Genomic DNA, 22,518 nt, shown 5'->3' with positions numbered 1-22,518 from the left:
CTGCTTTCATCATATCCCTGTTCTTTCATCTTTCATCCTAGAACTGTCAGGACACATACAGCCATGCAGGACTGCAAAACACCTCTTCCCTGATGGACAGCGGATTTTCTTTAAAGTTTAAACAATACAGACCACTGATACTCATTACTTACATATCTTACGTACATGATAAACAGAAGGCTGGTTAGGACTTCAGGACATCAGACTGTTCAGACTGACAGGGAAGATATTCTAAGGAAGAGCAAATTTTAGTCTGGCCTCATACTCTTAAAATAAAGGCGTTTCAAAGGGTTCTTTAAAAGACGCCATAGAAAGGCGTGAAAAGAGGAGAGACGTGGGTCTGAGGAACCTTTACATCCCAATCAAAAGAGTACAGGGTAAACATGCTTGTAATTCACACACTAACCAACAGAGGGCATTTTACACAATCCTAAATAAGCTGAACCGGCCTTGTTGAGAGCAGACAGCAGTGAACATATTAAATGGCAAATTAGCAATTAAAACTTTAATATGCCTGCAGAGATTTAACAAACAACAGGTTAACATATCAAACAGCTGAACTTTTTTTTTCTTCAATACACATCAGTTATTTTAATATATAAAATCACTATAAAATGTCACTCTTTAATACTGCTTTGCTAAAACATTCGTGGCTTTTTAAACATTCTCATGGTAGTGGTACAAAATCTCTCTTGTTCAGTCACATGATGCTGTCTGCGGGGCAGCAGGACATCTATGATCAGTTTAGTCCTGGTTTAGGCTTGAGGAAACACTTCCAAATCTGCTCGTCTCTATTAGTGTTTTTTTCCCAGCACTGGCTAGGCCTAAACTCGGGATCTTGCCTTTTAGTGTTTAGAAATATAAGACACTTTTTGTTGAGGAAAAAGAAAAAAAGACTAAATAAATAAAAGTTGTATTTTGTCTGATTATGGTCCTGATGGTGGTGGTTTCAGTCAGAATAGGCTGTTCAGCATCTAATGCGTTTATCTAGATGAATTCTCTGGATCAATATCTACTGGCAGATACAACACACAATACCATTCACTCACCTTTATACATTCTCAAGCGTCACAAAAATAGAAAATACAAAATAACTATTAGCAATGGAGAGAACACTATTGTGAAAAAAGAACACCTTATAAAAATGAGGCGGATAATATGTAAATGTGGAGGATGATTGGCACGGAAGCTCTGCGATGCTGTTTCTGTGTCGTTATCTTGATTGCGCTTCAAACGGTGAGACAGTTATTTGTGAAACGATTTGGCACTGTCAGCAAGTGCTGTCCTTCCCCCAGGATAGACAGCAGAGTCTTTGCATAGGGTGGATAGATAGAGAGAGAGACAGAGATAGGCAGAGGGGGTTTTGGGGAGGTGAAGGATGTCCATTTTAAGGCACTGTGACGTGGAAGGGGCTACCAGGGACCATCTCGTCGCCCCATTTGACGATGAGGATATAGTCTCCTTTCTCCTTGACTGTGTAGGTGACGTTGTACATTCTGTTTCCCATGTGCTTGACGTAGACCTCCTCACATGGAGTCTTTGGCCCGTGCACTCCCACCATCAGCATGTTCGTCCCTGTGGTGTTAAAGAGGACATATTTTGAAAAACTCACATTTTCAGTGTGTGTGTAAATGCCTACCAACATACTAACCATGAACTCAAGGTGAAGTAAATGTTAGCTAATGAGCTCTTAGAAACTGAGAAGTGAAGTCTAGGAATTCATGCAGAGCAATAGAATTTGTTGACTGACCCTGGAGGTATTTTGAACAAAGCATGTCACAGACATTTCATGAAACCCCAGGGAACTGTGCTAGCTTGTGGAAAGGGGTCTAATATGTCATCTTTAAAGATGGCCATTAGCGTTTGAAGCATGTACAAAATGTGTTGCCCTAGGTACTTCACAGTATCTCTAGTAGTGACTTTATAGGATATGAGAAACCCTTACACAATTACAAAGCCCTTACAAATTTCAAAGCGTGTTTGCTATTATTTCTTACTACCTAAAACGTTTTACTACTGATTTATTTGCCATTAGCTATGTTTACATGCATGCTAATTAAACCATTAGCTTGCATGTAAACTCTAACTGGTGTTGGGTGATGTGCTTGCCCAGCCTGCTGAAGCTGAAGGACGGAAAGAGGAATCGTGAAAGCAGCAATTAAAGCAATGAGACCCACCCCTTTCCACATCCTTCATGTAAACATAGCTAATGGCAAATAAATCAGTAGTAAAACGTTTTAGGTAGTAAGAAATAATAGCAAATTACTACTGATTTATTTGCCATTAGCTATGTTTACATGAATGCTAATGGTTTAATAGTAGCTGCCACGACAAAATCAATGCCTCCTGAAGTGCCCCCATCCCAGGGAAAAAAAACTAAAATTTAAATAAAAGTGAGCCTGCAGTGTTCAGTGAGTCTGGATAACAGTGTAGGCTGTCTCACCTGCTTTGCTACAGTCCACTGTGAAGGTGTTCTTCTGGCCGATAAAGGCCTTAGAGAGGCCGGTCCCTCTGGAGACCACCTTACTGGCATCGGAAGAAAACTTGGGCAGTGAAGCAAAGGAGCCGGCCATTGAGGAGGACTTTGTCACTGTCTCCACCAACACAGATGAGGTCTCATGGAGACTGTGTCCACCAGAGAGACGTGCACCTGAAAAAAGGCAGATTTCTGTAAGCCTGCTGTTTGACCTGTTTCTGAGTGTAACAGCAAGACATTTGAACAACTGAAGTTTCTTTTTTTTATATTTTATCATTTTAAATTATATCATATATTTTTTATAATTCATAATTATTTTTTACTTGATTTGCAATTAACTACTAACTGAATACAAACAGCAATACAACAGCTAGCCTCTCTCTCTCTGTCTCTCTGTCTTTCTCTCTTGCTGTCTCTCTCCCTCTCACACGCACGCACACACATAGATCACACACAAGATTTCAGAAACTGCTATATCAGGGCAGGGTTAATAGACAGACTACTGTGCACGGAGGAAGCCGTGGAAAAAAAAAAGAAAAAAAAGAGGAAGTGGCGAGACCGCATCTCCCAGGATGCATCTCCACGTGCCACACTGTACAAGAGTAAAACCGTTCAGAGAAAAAAAAAGTATTTATTTTTTCCAAACATAGAACAGCTGGAAATAGCTCAGTGCAGTGCAACAGTACGGTCTCTCACCAGAGACTTTAGCTTTGAAAGGGCTGCCAACGATGTGCTGTGGTCCTCCGTATTTGATGGAGATGAGGTAGCTGCCAGGAGCCATGGGTGTGTACGTGACCTTATAGCCCTCCGGACACTCCTGGCAGTCCATCTTCACCTTAGAAGGCCCATCAATGGTGACGGACAGGGCACCGGATCCAGCATTGCACGTGTTTACAATGAAGTCAGAGGGCACACCTTTGGGAGAGGGTGTAGAGAGAGGTGATTAGGTGTTCCAATTTCATGGTGATTTAGTTGTTTTTAATAATACAATATATACAACAATATACAAGCAGTAAATGATAATGTTAATAATAAAAAGGCTAAAAATGGCTGACGCATATAGTTCTCATTATTGTTATTATTAATTTTTGAATTCCTTACAGATACACTACATTAACAAATGTATTGGGACACCTGCTCATTTGCATTTGAGGAAATCAAAGGACCTTATCCTGAGCAGGATAAGAGAAGTAGAAGAGAAGTTGGAGAAGAAGGCATTATATTAAACTGTGAAGGGGTGTCCACAAACATTTGGACATATAGCATATATTATGAGTATGCACGTTTGTGTATATTGTACATGGCTATGGTTGTATACCTGTGGTTCCTCCCTCCAGGCCTGGTCCAAACGCAGACACCATGCCCGGGTCTCCGACCTGGCCCGGCTCCCCCACACGGATCTTAAATGGGCTGCCAGGAATGTGGCTCCCATTGAAGCGCACATCGATGGAGTGCACGCCGTTCTCCCTTGGGATAAACCGGATTGCATGCTTATCTGGAGAGAGAGGTAATACACAAACAGAAAGCTTCAGGAGAAGCCTAATTGTGTTTGCTAGCCTTGGTAACAATTCTCTAAGCAGTCTCTCCTGTTGAAGTCCTAATTTTGCCTCTGTACAACACCTTAATAGAGAAATGATGGCCTCCTCACTTACACTGACACTTTTTTGTACTGCATATCGAGAGCTCCTGTGAATAGCTATTGCTTCACTATTGTGGTGATGTACAGGAAAGTAGGTGTGAAAAAGGATTATCCTAGCTTTCCTTCGGTTGCCCACATTTACAATTCTTGGTGGAGTACTCTTTAGACAGAATGTCTGCTTCCAGCTATAACATTAGAGTCACTTAATAAATAGCAGGAAAACCCTGACTTGACGTGTGTGTGTGTGCACATGTGTGTGCTCACCATTGTCTAGTTCTGTGATGTAGCACTCCTCCACTGCGCCGGAGGGTGTGTGCACCTTGGCATCAATCACACCTCTCGCTCCATTCAGCTGCACTGCGAAAGAAGCTTCATGATTCACTTTCAGGCCCATCTCCTGAGAAACAGATAAGAGAATAAAACAGCAGTGTAAATACATCTGACACATACATTTTTGCCATGAATAATTTAGGAGTTTTGTCAGATAATGAGCTTTTTTCTCATTTTAATATAATTCACAGCCAAAGGAAACATATGTAATATGCATTGAGTAACTAAATTCAGAGAGGATGCAGATAAGTACTTGAACACTTGCATGCATCATGCACTTAAAGGCACAGTTTGGCAAAAATCAAGTTCACATCATTTATCACTTACTCCAGATGCAGTCCATCAGCCAAGACATGGTATCTAGGTTTGGCATCTAAAGTTTTGCTGAAGTTTAGAATGGGAGATGCTACGCTTTTGTTGCTAACAAACACTGGTCTTAGACTGTCACCAGTGTCATCATGGAGCAGCCATTTACAGAACCCATTCTAATGGTTGTTTTACTACATCCTTTTGAAAAAAAATGTGGTGACATAGCTTTTAGATAGATTTCTGAAGCAGATAATAATTGCACATATTTATGGACATAAAATTGGTGACAGTCTAAGCCCAATGTTTACTAGCAACGTTAGCCTAGCATCTCCCATTCTAAATTAAACAAACATCTCTTGGCTGAAAGACTGGATATGGAGTCAGTGATTTTTTTGCCAAAATATTAATTTAATTATTATAAATTCATTAGAAATAAATAAATACATTAATTATTTATTGTTTAATTTATTTCCATTGAAATAAAGGTTCATTTGTGTCGTTTTATGGTCCAAAAGAAATTTTACCCGATCACATTCCAACCTCATTTTATCTCTTAGAATGATAAATGCTGTTTCTGTTACTGCGCCTTGAAGACAAATAAGGTAAACAAACTCTATTATAATTGGCTGTCAGGCTTTGTGCCTCATTCAAAAGCACTCTGCTGAAACACTTGTGAATTGCAGTACGGACGGGCGGGGCTAAACTGTGGTAGACTGAAAAAGAAGGAGATTCATATGTAAATTAGTTGGTTACATAGTTTCCATACATGACTGTATGACCTGGAGAGTGAATATTGTTTACTAACTCTTGAACTTTTCCCCAAAAAGGGAGGGACATTAAATTTTTAGATCTTTGTCTTTTTAATTAGACATCCTCATATCTTACCTCCACTCTCTGGCCACTGTATGACTCTGCTGTAGAGGTAACTTGGCTGTTGCTTATTTTGCTAATAAATTAAGTTATGCATAGAACATATGTGTGTGTGTGTGTGTGTGTGTGTGTGTGTGTGTGTGTGTATGAAACAGAGAAAGAGAGGAAGACACATTTTCACCTGTAGGCTGGTGACAGTAAGTCTGCGGGCGTCATCGGACAGCGTTGCTATAGGAACGATGAAAGGACTGTCTGGTATGTGCTCATCGTTGAATTTGATTGATACCTCATAGTCACCTGAAATCAATAGGAAACAAAGTTAGACAATGACAGAGTTTATTTGGCAAGCACAGAACTGGACACTGGAAACTGAAGTGCTTGTATTGGCAGATCTTACCAGGCTCTTGAACCACATAAGATACTCCACACGAGCCATCCTTCCTGTCCTCAAAGGAGATTTCTGCTTTACTGGGTCCCTCCACAGCGATTGACAGACCACCCGCGCCAGCCTCGCGCGTCCAGATACTGAACTCCGCTACAAGGCACACACACAACACACACACACACACAGTCAATATGACTAAATGAATATAACAACTAACGAGTTCATGATTTTAGCAAACAATGGTAAACAAATGCAGTGCAGTATATTAAACTTCACATTGGTTGAAGGAAACCCTTTCGCAGGTGCGTTCTGGGTACTTGTAGCTGGCTACCTCTGGTCCATCCAGAGCAAGCTCTTTTAGCTGCTGCAGTTCTGCAACATTCTATAACTTCAGCACTATTTCAGGTGAAACAGAAAATTCCTACGTTTTAAGGATGCGCTGTAAGTTGTGGAAAGACTTATCAGTGGATGGATTTAATGAATCAGTAGGATTAAAGTTGATTGTTGAGTCATGTTTAAAAAGAATTGGGAACTGCACTTGCAAAAAGGTTAACGGTTGACAATACCTTACTTGCGCTACAGTTAATAAAGAAATAATGAGGCTATGATCACATACTGTACACAAATACCTCCTAATGAATGCAACCTGAATACTATACTACTGAATAAGACCTCATAGACAGAGTATGAGAAAATAAGAGACAGAGAGAGAGAGAGAGAGAGTGAGGAAGCCCCATTCTCTGGCCACCCTCTGTCAGCTATTCTTCCTCTCAGGCTATTTCTCAGTGAAACTGAGTGGTTCTGCCTTTTATCTGACCAGATTGTTATCTTTTGAGCCAAGAGCTGTTCCAACCAACCAATCCAAAGTGCCCATATGTTTACAACCCCTCGACAACCCCCTGGGCCATGCTGTGCCTATGTGAAGTAGGGGTACAAAGGGTAGAGTAGGAATTGTACAATGTAAAAGTCTGAACATGCTATTATGCTGTTTTATTTGAACTGGGATGTCAGATTTTCTGAGTTCTGAGTAGTTGCAGAGTTTAACATCCAACATTGTAATTGCACTTCTATCCATTTGTGTCTCATTAAATCATTTGAACACAAAGTACAGTTTTGGTTGGATTCACTATAAAACAGAAGTAAAGAATTGTCAAACCAGGTGTGGTAAACAAACTGTTTTCTGGAAATGTTCTGAAATAGTGTACAAATATCAGAATTAACAGGAACGGGGTCAACTTGGGTGTCAAGCCATTTCCAGCCACAACATCCGAGGTAAGTGGAACGCAGTATTAGAAACAAATGTTTCATCTAAAACCAATCAAACAAACTCTAGATACTAGGCCTAAATACAAGTAATAAATATGAAGCTCACGTGGCAGACACGGCAAAGCTGGGCCTAATCTTTCCTTGTGCATTAAAGGGCACTATATGGAGGTAGACAGATGTATTTCTTTTAAAATGGTCATATTTCAGGTTATTTTTGTTTTTGTTTTTTTTTCCCCCCAAGGTCTGCATATTACATTTACATAGGTCAACGGTCATAATTCATTTAGACGCTATCATTTTCCAACCTCTCTCTGTCTCTTAAAATTAAGAATGTGCCTAATAAAATAAATGACCAGTTTAGCTGAGGTTAAACTGATGTAGGCTGAATGTATGTAAACATGTTTTGAGACTTCACAAAAACAACGAATTTAACCCCTTAAATGGTCAGTGGACAACCAGTGGGTCAATAGTCTATTACAGAGAATGGTCCCAGCAATTGCACAGTAGTCTCTGTAGTTACTGAGTAATACGCCTTAGTGTGAAATAAGTCTTGGAGTGTTAAGGGGATTAAAACAGATAATGGACTGTACGGACTGGGAGTGAATGGTACATTTTTACACACACACACACACACACACACACAAAAAGTACGAAATTGTCTATTAGAGGTGTCCCATGATATGGGCCCTGTAAACCTAATGACTGTAGAAGAGAGAAAAAAATGCAGCTCATGTGTCTTACCAGGCACTCCTGCCACTCCTCTGTCCAGTCCAGTGCCACCAGCCCGCACTTTATGGGCTCCTCCTTCCCCAAGAGGTCCCACGGTGAACTGGAAGGGGCTGCCAGGCACATGCTGGCCTCTGTATTTCACATTGACTGTGTGGGGGCCCATCTCCTGGGGCACGAAACGCACACTGTAGGTGCTGTCTTCACCCTCAATGATCTCAGCGTCCTCAGTCTTACCGCTGGGACTTGTCACCTGAGCTGTCATCTCCTGAGTGCCCGTCTCACCTGAGAAAGGGGCATTACGAAACAGAGGGAGGAAATGAGGCACAAATTGATGGGGAGGGAAGCAAGACGCATATAAAGTCTTCCGCAGACAGGATTAATGTGCATGAGTCAGTGGTCTGTGTAACTCTGAATGACAGTGAGGGCCTTTCCATCACAGCTGCTTTTTAAAAGCACATCAGGAAGTTCTGCAGTAGGAATTAGCAGGCTACTGCCGCAATAAAAAAAGTCACTCAAAAAGCACCAGAGAGGTTCACCTCCATCAGACTGTCCTGAGTGGTCAAAATCTCAGCCCTGATTGGTTGACGAGCAGCTTATTATACAATATCCTGAATCTTTCCAACCTTAAGGGAGGTTAGGTGTGCAGCACAAGTAGCCATGGTGATGTAGCCTGGTAAAATGGTCTACCGTCAAAACAGAAAATCCAGAGTTAAATCAAACTAATACACACGTGCACACAGACACACACGCACACACCCTCAGGTTGGCGGGCCTGGATGCCGCTGAAAGACCCTATGCTCTCTCTGCCCATGAAGCCTCCGAACACGTCCCTGAAGGGGTCTCCCCCGACCTGCGTGCTCTCTTCCACGCGAACCTCGCGCTTGGTCTCTCCGGCTCGTGTCTTGCTGATCTCCGTGCGCTCTGTGCGTGTGTATGTGTGGCTGCTGCGCGTGAAGGTGCGAGTCAGCCGTTCCTGGGCTGAAACCATCTGAAACCAGTTCCCTGCAGGATGCAGGAGGGAGCGCGGAGAAAGGGAGGAGAGCAGACAGAGAAGAGAGAGGAACAGGGAGGATAAGGTGGTGAACAAGAGAAGAACTTAGGACAGCTAGAAAACAACATGCAGGAAGGCTGAGATGGAGTGTGTTGTTTATGTGCTGTCTGAAGTGCATAAATCTGTGTTTTTGTGTGTGTTAGTGTGCATCCTTGTCTTACGAGTTATCTAGACAGAAAATAATCTGTGTGAGGATGAATGTGTTTGTGTAACATGGCATTCTGTCTCTGTCAAAACCAGCCAGTAACTTCTATACTATGCTCTCTCTCTGCCTCTCCCTCTAGCTCTCTCTCGAGCTTTCTTGCTGTCTAATCTAAAAAAGGAGTGTGAATCAAGAGGAACAAGATGGAACAAGAAACAGAATGTGCAACAGATGGAATAAAAGATAGAGCAAGAAAGCGACTTGGCCGCCAGCGTTGGTTGTTTTTCTCTATTAAGCTCTTGAAGAATATCAAAATCACTCAGTTAAGGTGGACACACCTGGGATTTTGAGGTTGAGGTCGCATGTGCTGCCCACAGAGGCGATGGAGGGAGCCTGCCTCCTCCTGGTGATGCTTTCCTTCATCCTACCCTCTCCCAGCACCTTGACTGTGAACGGACTCCCTGGAAAGGTAAGAAAATAGAAAAATGCAACACTCTTGTCAGAACAGTAACATAAAAAACCTCAAAATGTAAGACATTACCTAAGCAAAAGAGAGTTTGAAGGGCACATATTCTGCTTTTCTCTTGCTGTCTCTTGTTTCTCTTAGGATGTTTCTGTTTGTTTACATGGTCATTCCCAGTCTCTTTTATGGCTTTGGATTGAAACAGGCTGCTTTTGTTCCTGTGAGGCTGATTGGCCTAAAACACTTGGTGTGAATTTTAATCTGAATAAATAAAACTGTGGTGTTTCTTGTGACACCTCAAAAATAATACGTTTTGCAACCTACTTGCAGTATATGGACTATCTGAACCGGGCCTGCTTAATTTGCTAGTGAACTCAGAGTTCAGGTGGCTTCTGCTTGTGGTGGAAAGCCAGCCCCCTTTTTCTAGTAAGTTTTTTTCTCCCCAATTTGGAATCACCAATTACCCAACTCATACATATTCTCCCCATCACATGCAATGCTCCCGACACTCCCACCTCTTTTTCCGAACTGCCACCATTACTACATCACTGTGCTCGAAGAAAAGTCTTGTACCCAGCTCTGATACACCAACCAGCAGACACTGGGCTCTGGCTGTCTAGCGACTCTCTGGTTATAGTGACAGCGACTTACTCCGCTGGACCACTCAGGGCTTATGAGAGATGACAGAGTTAAAGGGGAGGAGACCTGGTGCTGGAGGGTTGCGAAGACTTTGTCAAAGACACGTGAACAAGGTAGCGATGGTATTTATAGGGTGTTGATTAAGAGGAGAGGCTTCAGGCATGTTCATCCACCTAATTGTTTGTTAGTTCATAACATCACAAAAAAAGTGTAGAAAATCTGGCTTTTCAACATATGGGCCCTTTAAAAATAATAATAATAATAATAATAATAATAATAATAATAATAATAATAATGATAATAAAGGAGTGTCCACTCAATAGGACTGTAAAAAGAGAAGAACGTTCTGAAAGATATGTTACAGACTGGTTTCATGGAACAGAAGCAAACTAAACTGTCATGTTTAACTGAGCTGTGCTGCATACTGCACCTGGCACATGCTGGTCAGCAAACTTGATGTTAATGATGTAAGTGCCGGGCTCCGTGGGGCAGTATGTCACTTTGCACGTGCCATCTTCTACATCCTCACAGTTAATGTCCACTTTGCTCGGGCCCTCAATGGACAAACCCAGACCACCATAACCTAAAAGAAGAGAAGGAGAATGTATCAGAGCTCTGCTAAATACTGACCATTTGGTTGGCCAATTGCACTGCAGTGCTTGCAGAGTAGTAAAAGAATGACCCTCTGCAGCTTTCTTCCCTTAGGGTTTGATTACCTAGTACCTGTATGTGTCATTTAATGCCTTTTCAGTTTGGATGTTGGCTCTCACCTGCGCTCCTGGTATCTACGATGAACTCAGCAACCTCAAAGGTGTGTCCCTCCACTAGGCCTTTGCCAAACACCTTCACTTTGCTGGCATCTCCTATTTCAGACTGGCCCACCATGATCTTGAAGGGGCTGTTGGTGACATGCTTGCCATTCTTCTTGACGCTCACCACATGCTCGCCCACCTCCTTAGGAGTGAAGGAGATTCCTGAGGGGAGAACAGAGGGAAGTTACTCATAAAAGTTGTCCTTTGAAAGAAGAGGCTATCAGGATTTTTTATGCATGCCGGGTTCGACATAGAACAATAGTCAGGTTGCCTGGGGCAAAAGCCGGGACAGCAGTGCTGAGGATCATATGCCTTACTGAGCAAGCATAAGCAGTAATGGTAAAGTTTTGTTTTGTTGAGGGGCAATCTTTTCCGAAGGACAAATTTTGTGCCAATGAGAAACCTCAATCTCTTGTCATCCCATATCAGCTTTCTTTAGGTCAATTTTGAGAAACTCCCCTAACACTAGCAATGCTACCAGCACTAATAGGGTTAGGACTCCTCCAATACATGTAAAGCCAGCCACCGCCTCTTTTCAAACTGACCCCCCCCCCCAAAAAAAAAAGAGCACGGCCAATTGTGCCCTCTTGGACTCTCTGGCTGCTGATGACAAAGCGGCATAGCTCCGGATTTAAAGCGGGACCCTGGGCCATAGTGGTAGCACATTAAGCCGCTCACTAATAAGTTGAACCCCATGGTACACCATGCATGCTGATTCATGGAACAGGACTTAGTCTAGGCCTGATTTTCTGTTTATTCTTTAATTAACAGACTAAACTAGATTTTCTGAAATTTTCGGTGTCAGCATATCAAAAACTCTCCGGATGCTGACTGAGCTCAAAGACCTACTTCCTAAAGAAAGAAGATCTGAAGGTTCTAAGAGAACAGTCCTTAATGTGAAGACATTTGCTGTCACACAAAAGTCTAGTATCTCCAAAACAGCAACTTTAAAAAAAAGCTTCTTAACTATTAACATAGGTCAAAATAGAAAGATTTTACTAGAAGTCATTTTGCACCATTTTGGTACATTTATCAAGCAATTTTGTACAGAATGCCTCTGATGGCAGGCCTTGCAATTCACTCACCGATATGGCGGTTTGGCAGTCTCTTGAGCAAACAGGGCTCCTCATTGCCAGATGGAGCTCTGATGCTAGCTGTGAGGGAACTCAGGTCTGTCTCTGTGATTTTCAGGGACACATCTGTTGCTGTGCCGACATTCAGCTGGGATGTCCTCATAGAATCGTCCCCTTCAATAGACAACAATATGTGGACACAGAGGGAGAGAACAGTTAAAAGCACAGAACAAAGAAGGTAAAACAGCTTAAGCAGAGCATGGCATTCTGTCAATCTAACAAAACCATGATGAAAATGAATGAAACAGTTCACAATATATCTCATTTTAAAAACACAATTTGCCTAACTGCAGCAATTAAGAAGAAAAAGTGCTCACATGGTGAGTACGTGTTTGTGTTGCAGAGTAGTTTAACAAACAGAACAACAGTGCATGAGGCAGGGCTAAGAGAAAGAGGGGGGCACAGGTGTTTCCTGTTCAGATAAAGCCTACAGCGCTAATAACAACCTGCCTTCAACAGTCACTCGATACCGAGCGGATGTGGTGAACTCCCCCCAAAGAGATAACTTGCAAACACACAGGTGTTTGCATGCACACACACACACACACATTTATGCACATTTAAATCATTCCTAGACCTCATAGAGAAACATTCGCTTGCTCTCCTGTGTCTCCTTTCCTTCTTAACGGACCTCTGCCGACCCACAGACATACACACGCACACACACATATACACAGACCTGTAATCTTGGCTGTGAAGGGGCTACCAGGGATGTGTTTGTCATCAAACTTGACAATGATGTTGTAGTCTCCCGGTACAGTAGGCAAGTAGGAGACTGTGCATGTGCCGTCTTTATTGTCCTTACAGCTGATTTCTGCTTTAGAGGGGCCCTCTACTGCCAGCGACAGACCACCTGATACAAGAAAGACAAATGCCAAAAACAGGGAAACAGTGATTTGTACTTGTCATTAAACACCTTCAGCAAGCCTTCTAAAAAAATTGCATGCATACCTTCTCCTGCATCCTTGGTGACAATCGTGAAGACGGCAGGTTTGTTGACCATGCCATGACTCAGCCCAGGCCCGTAAGCTGTCACGTGACCACTGTTAATGGCATCGACATAGAACTGCAGTGGACTTCCTGTGAGGGGACATATACCGATTAATTAAAGGGGGTCCTCAACAAGATAGGCAAATTAATGATAAAATAATCAAGCAGTATTATGTCAGTATTTTGCAGGAACTGGTATTTTTGGCTCCTGGGATCCCCCTACAGGTGAGGAGGGTACTTCACTTTTACACCACTGCCATAAATACAAGTCACACTTTGAGCTCCCCTTCACTGATAACAGCTAAGTACCCTCCTCACCTGTAGGGGGATCCCAGGAGCCAAAAACATGTGCATTTTATAAGCTGGGAGATCCAGAACTGGCTAAAGCGAAAGAAGCCAGTGGACTGTCGTGGCAAAGTGATATTACAGAATGTTACACAACTACAACTCAGGTTATACACTACACTATTTTAGCCCTGGTTTTCCACTCGCTGACAGGTTTTGGAAAACATCAGCTCAAAGGCAAATTGTGTGTGTTCACTCGGGCCTCAAAAATCGGCTCAGGATTGCTATCTGTGAATTGTTTGTGTGTGCAAAGACCCAACGCAACTAGCACGCTAAGCATAAACTGAACCTGTCGGCGAAATCCTGTAGAGTAAAAAGTGTCAGGATTGGGTTATGACTGGCAGTGGGTGCGGTGTTGTGCACCAGCCAATGAGAACGCAAGGAGAGAGAAAAGCTATGGAGGAAACAAAAGTCTCCCTAATATTTATTTACTTCCAGCACCCTCTGCAGAACAGACAATCCCTGCTGGCCTGCATCCCAACCCACTCCCTCACGCATATTCTTTTCTCTCTTTTCTCTCTGGAACAGTTGTGTAATGTGTGACCTGCTGTCGTTGAACTGTCATGTGGTGTGCAAACCACAACGACCTAAACATTCACGATTACAAGAGATCGAGTTATGTAGTTTAAACAGTACATCGACCTGACGACTCTCCAAGTCTCCAAGACTGTCTAAGCCATTACGCAGCGTTACACAGTTCTGGCAAGATGTCTCATGAAGCTCGACCATAACGACATGAAAGTGCATGATGTTGAAGCTGCTATTTTAGAGTGAAAAATGCTACATAATGTTGCTTTAAGTGTTTGTCAGCACCTGGTATGTGGTTGCCGTCATATTTGATGTCCATCTCATGCAGGCCTTTCTCAGTGGGGGCATATTTCACAGTCACTGTTCCGTCCTTATTGTCAGTGATGTGAGGCCGGGCAGTCTTACCAGAGGGCATACGCACTTCACCTATGAAACAGTCATAAAAGAGGCTCAGTCATTTCTGTGGTCCACTGAACGGAGTGAAGTGTAGGGAAGAGCAGGGCATAGCCTAACACTTTTCTTTCTGGCAAAATCAATTTAAAGGTATTTGAGCAGGGTCGACCATTTATCTACAACAGCAACTTATACATATCTGCAACAAATTTAAATGAAAATCTAGCTAAAAAAAAGTTAGCTAAAATCTAAACAAGTCTAGTGCAGGTAAGAGTAACTAACTGAGAGGCTGGTTGCTAAAAAGTCTGGTGAAATGTTTGAAACAATTCTATGTCTGAACCACACAAGCTTTCCAACCTAAATCTGCATACAAAATGACTATAATTAAGGAAAATAGGCTGTGTCAGAAAAGCAGGTGTAAAATATGTGAGGCAACCCAGTAGTCAAAAAAACTCTAAAAACAATTCAGGGTGAACATTGAGAAATATCTGTCTGATTTCTGTCATTTACAAATGATGCAGCAATGACGATTCAAGAAGATGGTCAAAAGCATGCAAAACCTGTTAGATACGTAAGCCCATGTCACATTTGCCTGCATTTGCATATTACAAATTCAGCACTATCTGAAATGTAATACTGTGATAGCAGGTGATTTATGTAATTTACTGAAATTGTTAAAATATACATAAAGTAAATACAGTTGTACAGTATGTAGGACGATGGTATCCATCATTATAAGAGAACAGCAGTGCACAATTATGTAGTGCCTCTAAATAAAGACTGCTCATGAGATTGATTTGGATTCTTGCCAAAGTTCTGCAACAGCAGCTATGAAAGAAAAGGGCCAAAGCATGTATTGGTCAACTGCTAAAGATACATTCAGTAGTGGAATATGTTTTGTTTAGTTTAAAAACTTAAATTTCAAACCTGTGATCTCTCCTTTCTGCACTGTGAAGGGGATGACGAGGTTGAAGGGACGAAGCATGGGCTCCATGCCATTGATGGCTGTCACTGGCTCCTCTGTGGCCTGGAGCAGGAGGAGACAAAAGTTAGCTCTGCTAGCCAGTGGAAAGGTGGACAGGTTTGTGTTCAAAGCCAGGTGAGAGGCACTGACTCTGGCAGACAGACCCAGGCTGCATGGGCCCTGACAGAGCAACAAAGCTGCAATAGAGAGTGGTGAACACACCGACCAGCAAGCCATGCACAAAGGAGGAGCAAAAAGGCAACAAGTCAGAAGACAGACACTAAGCTGAGCTTCAGAATCTCTGCAAATATGAGTCAATATAATGTTGCTTCCAGGAAGCCTTCAGCAGTGTAGCCCTTAACAAGAAATGTTTATGCGTTGGAAGATGGGTGGAATGGATAGAGAGGTTAAATGGGAGGATGAATGGGACTGAGAAAGCAAAGGAGTGGAGAGGGCTGAGACGTGTACCCAGTGTGGGGAGTAACCCTGGTAGGGGGCGTAGGGCTGCTGCAACTGCACTTTATCACACGGCTCCTCTATTATAGGAATGGTATCAGATGCCTGAGAATGGAGGGAGTCACACCATTACTTAACCACATGCAATTACACATAGTTCAAGTTAGATTTGCCTTTGTGTGATAAAATATAGTAGTAATTACTGTGTTGTACATTATGTATTTTATTACAGGAATGAACATTAGAGATAATGGTTTGGCAAATAATCTAAAAGTTTAACCACTAGAAGTCATTAGTCACCCAAAACGATTCCGTAAATACATGCTTACAACCTTCTCTGAACCAACTTAAACTCCATCTGCCTTTATCTGCCTTTAGGTTGTGAAGATTATTAAAACTATTAAAACAAAAAAAAAACTATAGGATGTAGCTGAATACTGTTGGTAGCTATTTTAGTCACCAGGCACAAATGATTAATTAAGTTTTGTTTCTGTTTATAAATGACTGGTAATTGGGAAATTTCTGAACATGTGTGTCAATATTAACAACAAAAGTGACATTTGTAAAATTTGTTTTCATTTTAATTAGTTCTAATGCAAAAACAGCTAGAAATGATTTGGTACATATTTGGCTTGGCCCATGTTGGGCCACAGGGGTCTATTTTAGGGTTTATGAAGCTGATGCTAAATGTGGCAGTAATGAAGTTTAAGAGTAAATAACTAAAGTGTGGGCCTATTCACAGGGTATAAGGGTTAATGAAGACTTGGATGTGGTATGAATGGCATCCCACAGGGGTCTGTTTTAGGGTTTGCGAAGCTGATGCTAATAGTGGCTGGGTTTAAGGAGTTAATGAAGACTTGGAACTAACAAAGCTATGGTTTGAGAAGGCTAAGAAGTGTGCGGGCATGTATTTACAGAAAAAAAAAATTTGGATGACTATAAACTTCTTCTTTGTAAGCAATGTTAGCCTTGTAGTTCCAGTGCTAAAGACACAAAAATGTTTTGGCTAATAGACAACTTGGGTGAGTGTGAACCAAAACATTCCTTTAATGTCTCTATGCCTCTGGTGCATAAAAACAAAATTCATTATAGTGTATTTAAATATATTTATAGTGTACAAAATACATTATAAACAGTGTAAATACATTATAGTGATTTAAATATTCAGATAGGTAAATAGGATAATTTACATCCACTTGTTATCTACAGTATCAGAGCAGTCCAGGACACTCAATTTATCAAAGAAACCTCAATATTTTGTTCCTATTTCTCTAAGTATGTCTCTAAGTAAATAGCTCAGTGTAGAGACACTGGTTTCCACAGAGTCGAGTGTAACGTAACGCATTTTTTAGTGCGAAACAAAAATGTGCAGGTCCTGGATTACTAGTTGATTTTCCAGGGTTTCACACGTATAGGCTACCAATACCAATGCATGGCTATCCATAAATTCCAGCTGGACAAAGTGCTCACCACCACATGGAAGGGGCTGTTGGGGATGTGCTCTCCTCCAAAGCGGATGGTGATGACATATTTTCCTGGCTCTGGGGCTGTGTAGTAGATATCAAAAGTTCCATCCGAGTTCTCCACCACATCCACATCCAGTTCAGCTCCATCGGGTGTGGACACTTTGCAGGTCACCTTCCCCTTCCCAGCAGCCTTGGCATCCACAGTGATGACCGTCTCCTCGCCAATCTGGATGGTGGGTCCTAGTCCTGAGCCTGGTGCATATTCACACACAATTGGGTTAAGGACTGTGGTAAAACTGCATAATATGAGAAAGATGGAATAATATTCAGTACTGAGCTACTCACCCAGGCCATGTCCTCCAATGGAAACTGCAACACAACATAAGAGATTAACACCATAGCACAATCATACACAATCCACAAAACACATTAGTAATGCCACTAATACCACTTAGAACAAGACAGACCTGTGACCAAGCACTTGCTGGCATCACCGGAGGGCAAAGCATGGATGCGGTAGGGGGAGTAGGGAATCTCGTCTCCGCCGTATTTGATGGTGATAGTGTAACGGCCTGTCATGTCAGGGACATAGGACACTGTGTATGTTCCATCTCTGTTATCTCTGATGTTTGCTTTCTTTGGCTTTCCCTCTGGATCCTATGAAAAGACAAACATAATTTTTAAGTATGTCTCATTTGTGTGTGTGTGTGTGTGTACACTCAGACAGCGCTTAAAATGGAAAAATGCATAGTTCTATATATCTTGATCACCTAGATCAACTAGGGCCCACCGATATAGTGGCTGTCACAACGTCAGACAGCTGTGCTACCGTGGAGGCAAATATGAGGTGCCCCCTGTTTAAGTCTATTCAGAGGAGTGTGGTTCAAGCCCAGAAAGTGAATTGTGCTCCAACAGCCTGGAAACCACTATTGCTGGTGTATGTAGTGAAGTCAGGCAATCTCGGGGGGGTATTTATTTTCTGGATGTGAACAACCCAACTTTGAGACTTCAGTACAGGCTCATACACACATACACACAAACATCCAGCTTAATATTGTGGCACCCTGACCCCATATTTCACAATTCAAGGTTGATAATAATAACACTGGATTTTAAAATGAAATTCTACAATATAACTATAAAAGTATATTGGCTAAATGTTTAGCTCCTTGAAATCAGTATCGGCCGCAACGCTTTCATATCGGTCGGACCCGTGACAACGGCTGTTCTAAAATTTGTGTGTATTCAATAAACAGTGCCAATATAACTGCATTATTTATTTTAAGCAATCAATCACTATAAGTTAGTAGTACTAATGTAGTAGCAAACCACCATGAAGGATTAGCCCAAACTTAATGGATTGTCAGTCCACAGAGACAAGTAAAGGAGCATTAAGGGTTTTTAACTCATCTCTAAATGAAGACATTACCAAGCATAGCAGGCAAAGGACACATCCATAAACACCATTGTCTCTCTAGCAGTGACAATGCTCTTTTCTTGGATGTGCATTAACTGAGCGCATTCCAGTTCAATTTGAAGTTAAAGTTTCCATTTTTTCTTTTCTAAAACAGGTAAGAGGGGTGTAACAATACACTCTGCCTACATTTCGACTCATGTCACTGGGTTCACGATTCAATATTCAGACTGAATTTTGAATAATTGGTTAAAAGAAAAATAATGACTGTATCCTGCTGTTTAGTAATGAGACTAGAAATTCAGTGTTCAAACAATGTAACTGTATTTAATAATAATAACGGATACATGAATAGATAGATAGATAGATATAAACATATATAATAATTGAGTGCCTTTTCTCCACAGTGCACATATGATATATGTATAATAGTATAATATGTCTTATTGCATTGTTACACCCCTATTAGGTAGAAAATCTCTGCAAAAGCCAGCTGTGTCAGGAACTACAACTCCCAGAATCCCTCAGTACCCTTTCGTCAAATTTAAGAGTTACTAAAATAAACTAAAATGAATGTTGAGAAATGTGCACTATTTATGGATTTACTGTATGTACTCAACATGAAATGTGTGTGTGTATGTGTGTGTGAGAGAGAGAGAGAGAGAGAGAGAGAGAGAGAATTATATCACAGCCCTTAAGGGGCACTGGACAACCGCCAGCACTCTTGTGAAGCCCCCATTAAACTCTTTCCCAAGGTTTATATTAGCTTCAGTATGTTCCACAAACACCTTCTGGCATTTGCCACACTGCAATACTTGAGCAGCGGAAACTGCTTTACCCTATATGAGGATGAAGCTGAGGTGAAACCAGGGCATGGCAAGCTAGAGCACAAGGGTGCATGAGGGTATGAGGGCTCAGGAAGCAGGAATATGAGGGGAGAGAGGGAGGAAGGGTGACGATGGACATGATGAGGGGACGAAAACGCTAGGGGTGCCAAAAGGAGGTTGTGGCCTTACACAGCCTTTCCTAAGAATATAGAAGGGGATGGTGCCCTTTACAATATGACTGTCCCACACCCTCCTACCCCAGTCCTCCACATACACAGAGACCTCACGCCTGCACTCATCCGGATCCTGCAGCGACAGCAGGGAAGGGGGAGGGAAGTGGGGAGCAGGGTGACATGGGACTTTAAAGTTGTTGAAGTATAAACAGTCAACACATCTTTAAAGCTCTTTAAACCTGCTTCCCATATTCTACTTCAATAAAAATACGGCACGTCGGGAGAGGAAATCATGTGACTCACCAAGATCTGGACAGTGAGCAGTCCTTCACCAGCATCACGGGCATCAATGGTGAATTCCACCGGCAGACTGGCTGGCACCCCTGAAGCGTTGAGGCCAGGCCCACTGGCCCGAACCTTACTGGCATCATGAGCTGGCAGTGCCTTTATCTTAAATGGACTGGAAGAAAAGAATACAGAAAAGAAGACTTTTTTACACTCTCTGTGGTGGCATCATCCTTATCATATCAGTATTTTCATTTCTAAGCATTGAAATATTAATGTTAATTAATGTTAATCAGCTGCTTTGATGAGAGCCTGTTGCTGCAATTACCAGAATTAGTGATGTTACAAGGAGCTAAGAAATCAGAAAAACAATAATACTGACAGATGAAAATGTACATTTATATTTTTACATTACATTTTTATTACATAGACATCTTTTTTTTTTTTTTAGCTGTAATAGCCTTAAAGTTTACTGATCTCTGACTTTACTATAGTTTTAAGTTTTAGCCTGATGTTGTCATGAAATTTTCCTTTAGAATATAAAGAAAAAAACATTTCTACCTCATTAGGCCACAGCAGACAATTTGGAGCTGCATCTGGTTTCTCTCAGAGAACAGCTTAGGTAAAATCTGACCAGTAGGTTTTGATTTACGGCTTAATCCGAGTAAAACGCATGAAGAGAGTAAGCTCAGGCTTATTTAGTTCACTGAATGTCAAAATTACACGTGTAGATTGTGAGCAGTTTATCTGCAGAATGTTATCAGCTAATGAATAAATAAATAAAGAAATCCTGACATTTCTTACGGGTCTTATGGTATGTAAGTAACGGTTTATTTGTTTATTTCTTCTGTATTATTCTGTAATTAAAGCATGTAAAATTGAAGCATGTAAACTTCAAATGGTCAATATGACCACCATGGGCCAGTGTGATAGTGTTGAAAATTTATGTACAAAAATGATTCATATTTATAACTAGGTCAGAGCTAAGCAGATTGATCTGTGGTCTATTAGCAGTCATTTGTATTTATTTGTATTTATATGTTCATATTCTCCAGTTCAGACCATATACATAGCTCTGATATATTTAAACAGTGGCAAAACTATATAAATCTTGGCAACATTGCAACCAAAAAAAGTCGCTAGTGATATTTTGCCTACTACCGTTAAAACCGGCCAGGTCCAAGCTCTGATTAGAGGTGCTAATGTGATCCTTTTTTATACATTTTTGCGTGAATGTAATGTATGTAATATATTGTTAATATTCTCACCTGCGTGGCACCTCTTGGTCTGCATACTTGACGCACACAGTGTAAGGTCCGTCTTTGGCGGGTGTGTAGATCACAGCGTGTGTGCCGTCACCATTGTCTGTGATGCTAACAGGCTCTGTTGCCCCTGCAGATATAAAGGGTTGACATGGTCAGAATATAAATATATTAGAGAATCTAAATACAAGTGTAAATGTATGTCTCTATGTGAGGCATGTACAGTATGCACAATCATATGTGTCTCCCCTCACCAGTTGGGCCATACAGCAGCACTTCCAGCGGGGCCAGGCCTGCCTTGCTGCAGTCCACAGTGAAGGTTTGTGGGACATGAGCTCTCACTCCATTGCCCAGCCCAGGACCAGAACACCTCACCTTACTAGGATCCACCAGCTCTCTTACTGGAACTCGGAAAGGACTGCCTGCGAGTCACACACATTTAACAAATAATACTTTTCACGCACATTCCTACACGGTCATAACTCACTGTTCATCACAGATCTCCTTGTTAAAAATGTACTGACTAGAACTGATTCTTCCAGGCATCAGTTAGAGAATATATGAGCTGCTGTTCAGTTGTGAAAGAAAGCCCTGGGTCATTTCCGTAGCACAGGCCTGTCTGAGAGAAGTCAAATCGTACCTGGAACTGGCAAGCCTCCGAATGTGATGTTGACATCGTAGTCTCCGGGAGTGAAGGGGATATACTCTACACTACAGCTGCCATCTTTGTTATCCTTACAGGACATCTTGGCTTCGGATGGACCCTCAATGGCCAAGCCCAGACCACCTGTACCAGCACCCCTAAGAATGCAGAGTGACAGAAAAAATAAGAATCCAAAACATAGCCATACACAGCACTCTGAACAGAGTGTAACACGGCTATAAAAGAATGGTATAGAAATTAATTTACATGTAATATCATTTTTATTATCTATATTATTTATTAGGGTGTAAATATGGTATGTTATTGTTATTATGATTCTTGAAACATTCACCCCAAGCATCAAGAAATCTTTGATCACTATTCAGATTGATTAGATTACTTAACCCCTTAACACTCCAAGTCTTATTACACACTACAGGGGACTACAGGGACTTCTGTACAAACTGGTGGGGCTATTCTATGGTAACAGAAGTTTGTAATAAAACCTTTGGTCTGCCTGGCCTTATG

The 22,518-nt window shown here is 41.7% G+C and overlaps 1 protein-coding gene across 5 annotated transcripts in view; it reads right to left on the bottom strand.

The window, feature by feature from the left end:
- Positions 1-478: 478 nt before the first annotated feature.
- The window catches only part of flncb (filamin C, gamma b (actin binding protein 280)), an 86,799-nt gene continuing 64,759 nt past the window's right edge, over positions 479-22,518 (bottom strand). For 2 of the 5 annotated variants that reach the window (XM_072673021.1, XM_072673023.1), the window contains 25 exons: positions 21,988-22,148; positions 21,602-21,769; positions 21,354-21,477; positions 20,104-20,260; positions 17,854-18,043; positions 17,732-17,755; positions 17,391-17,638; positions 15,933-16,025; positions 15,428-15,527; positions 14,393-14,533; positions 13,196-13,324; positions 12,924-13,097; positions 12,197-12,358; positions 11,070-11,273; positions 10,730-10,882; positions 9,536-9,658; positions 8,761-9,006; positions 8,017-8,286; positions 6,022-6,159; positions 5,806-5,921; positions 4,380-4,512; positions 3,795-3,971; positions 3,173-3,391; positions 2,444-2,650; positions 479-1,575 (listed from right to left, as the gene is read on the bottom strand). In XM_072673021.1, coding sequence (XP_072529122.1) covers positions 1,388-1,575; positions 2,444-2,650; positions 3,173-3,391; positions 3,795-3,971; positions 4,380-4,512; positions 5,806-5,921; positions 6,022-6,159; positions 8,017-8,286; positions 8,761-9,006; positions 9,536-9,658; positions 10,730-10,882; positions 11,070-11,273; positions 12,197-12,358; positions 12,924-13,097; positions 13,196-13,324; positions 14,393-14,533; positions 15,428-15,527; positions 15,933-16,025; positions 17,391-17,638; positions 17,732-17,755; positions 17,854-18,043; positions 20,104-20,260; positions 21,354-21,477; positions 21,602-21,769; positions 21,988-22,148 — 4,045 coding nt within the window. In that variant the 3' untranslated portion in view covers positions 479-1,387. The remainder of the gene's footprint in view (positions 1,576-2,443; positions 2,651-3,172; positions 3,392-3,794; positions 3,972-4,379; positions 4,513-5,805; positions 5,922-6,021; positions 6,160-8,016; positions 8,287-8,760; positions 9,007-9,535; positions 9,659-10,729; positions 10,883-11,069; positions 11,274-12,196; positions 12,359-12,923; positions 13,098-13,195; positions 13,325-14,392; positions 14,534-15,427; positions 15,528-15,932; positions 16,026-17,390; positions 17,639-17,731; positions 17,756-17,853; positions 18,044-20,103; positions 20,261-21,353; positions 21,478-21,601; positions 21,770-21,987; positions 22,149-22,518) is intronic. The other 3 variants (XM_072673022.1, XM_072673024.1, XM_072673025.1) reach the window with 2 other exon arrangements.

This window comes from Salminus brasiliensis, chromosome 2 (assembly GCF_030463535.1).
Source record: "Salminus brasiliensis chromosome 2, fSalBra1.hap2, whole genome shotgun sequence".
Lineage (NCBI taxonomy): Eukaryota > Metazoa > Chordata > Actinopteri > Characiformes > Bryconidae > Salminus > Salminus brasiliensis.
The sequence above is the reverse complement of the archived record's forward strand: the minus strand, read 5'-3'. Positions and strand labels throughout refer to the sequence as shown.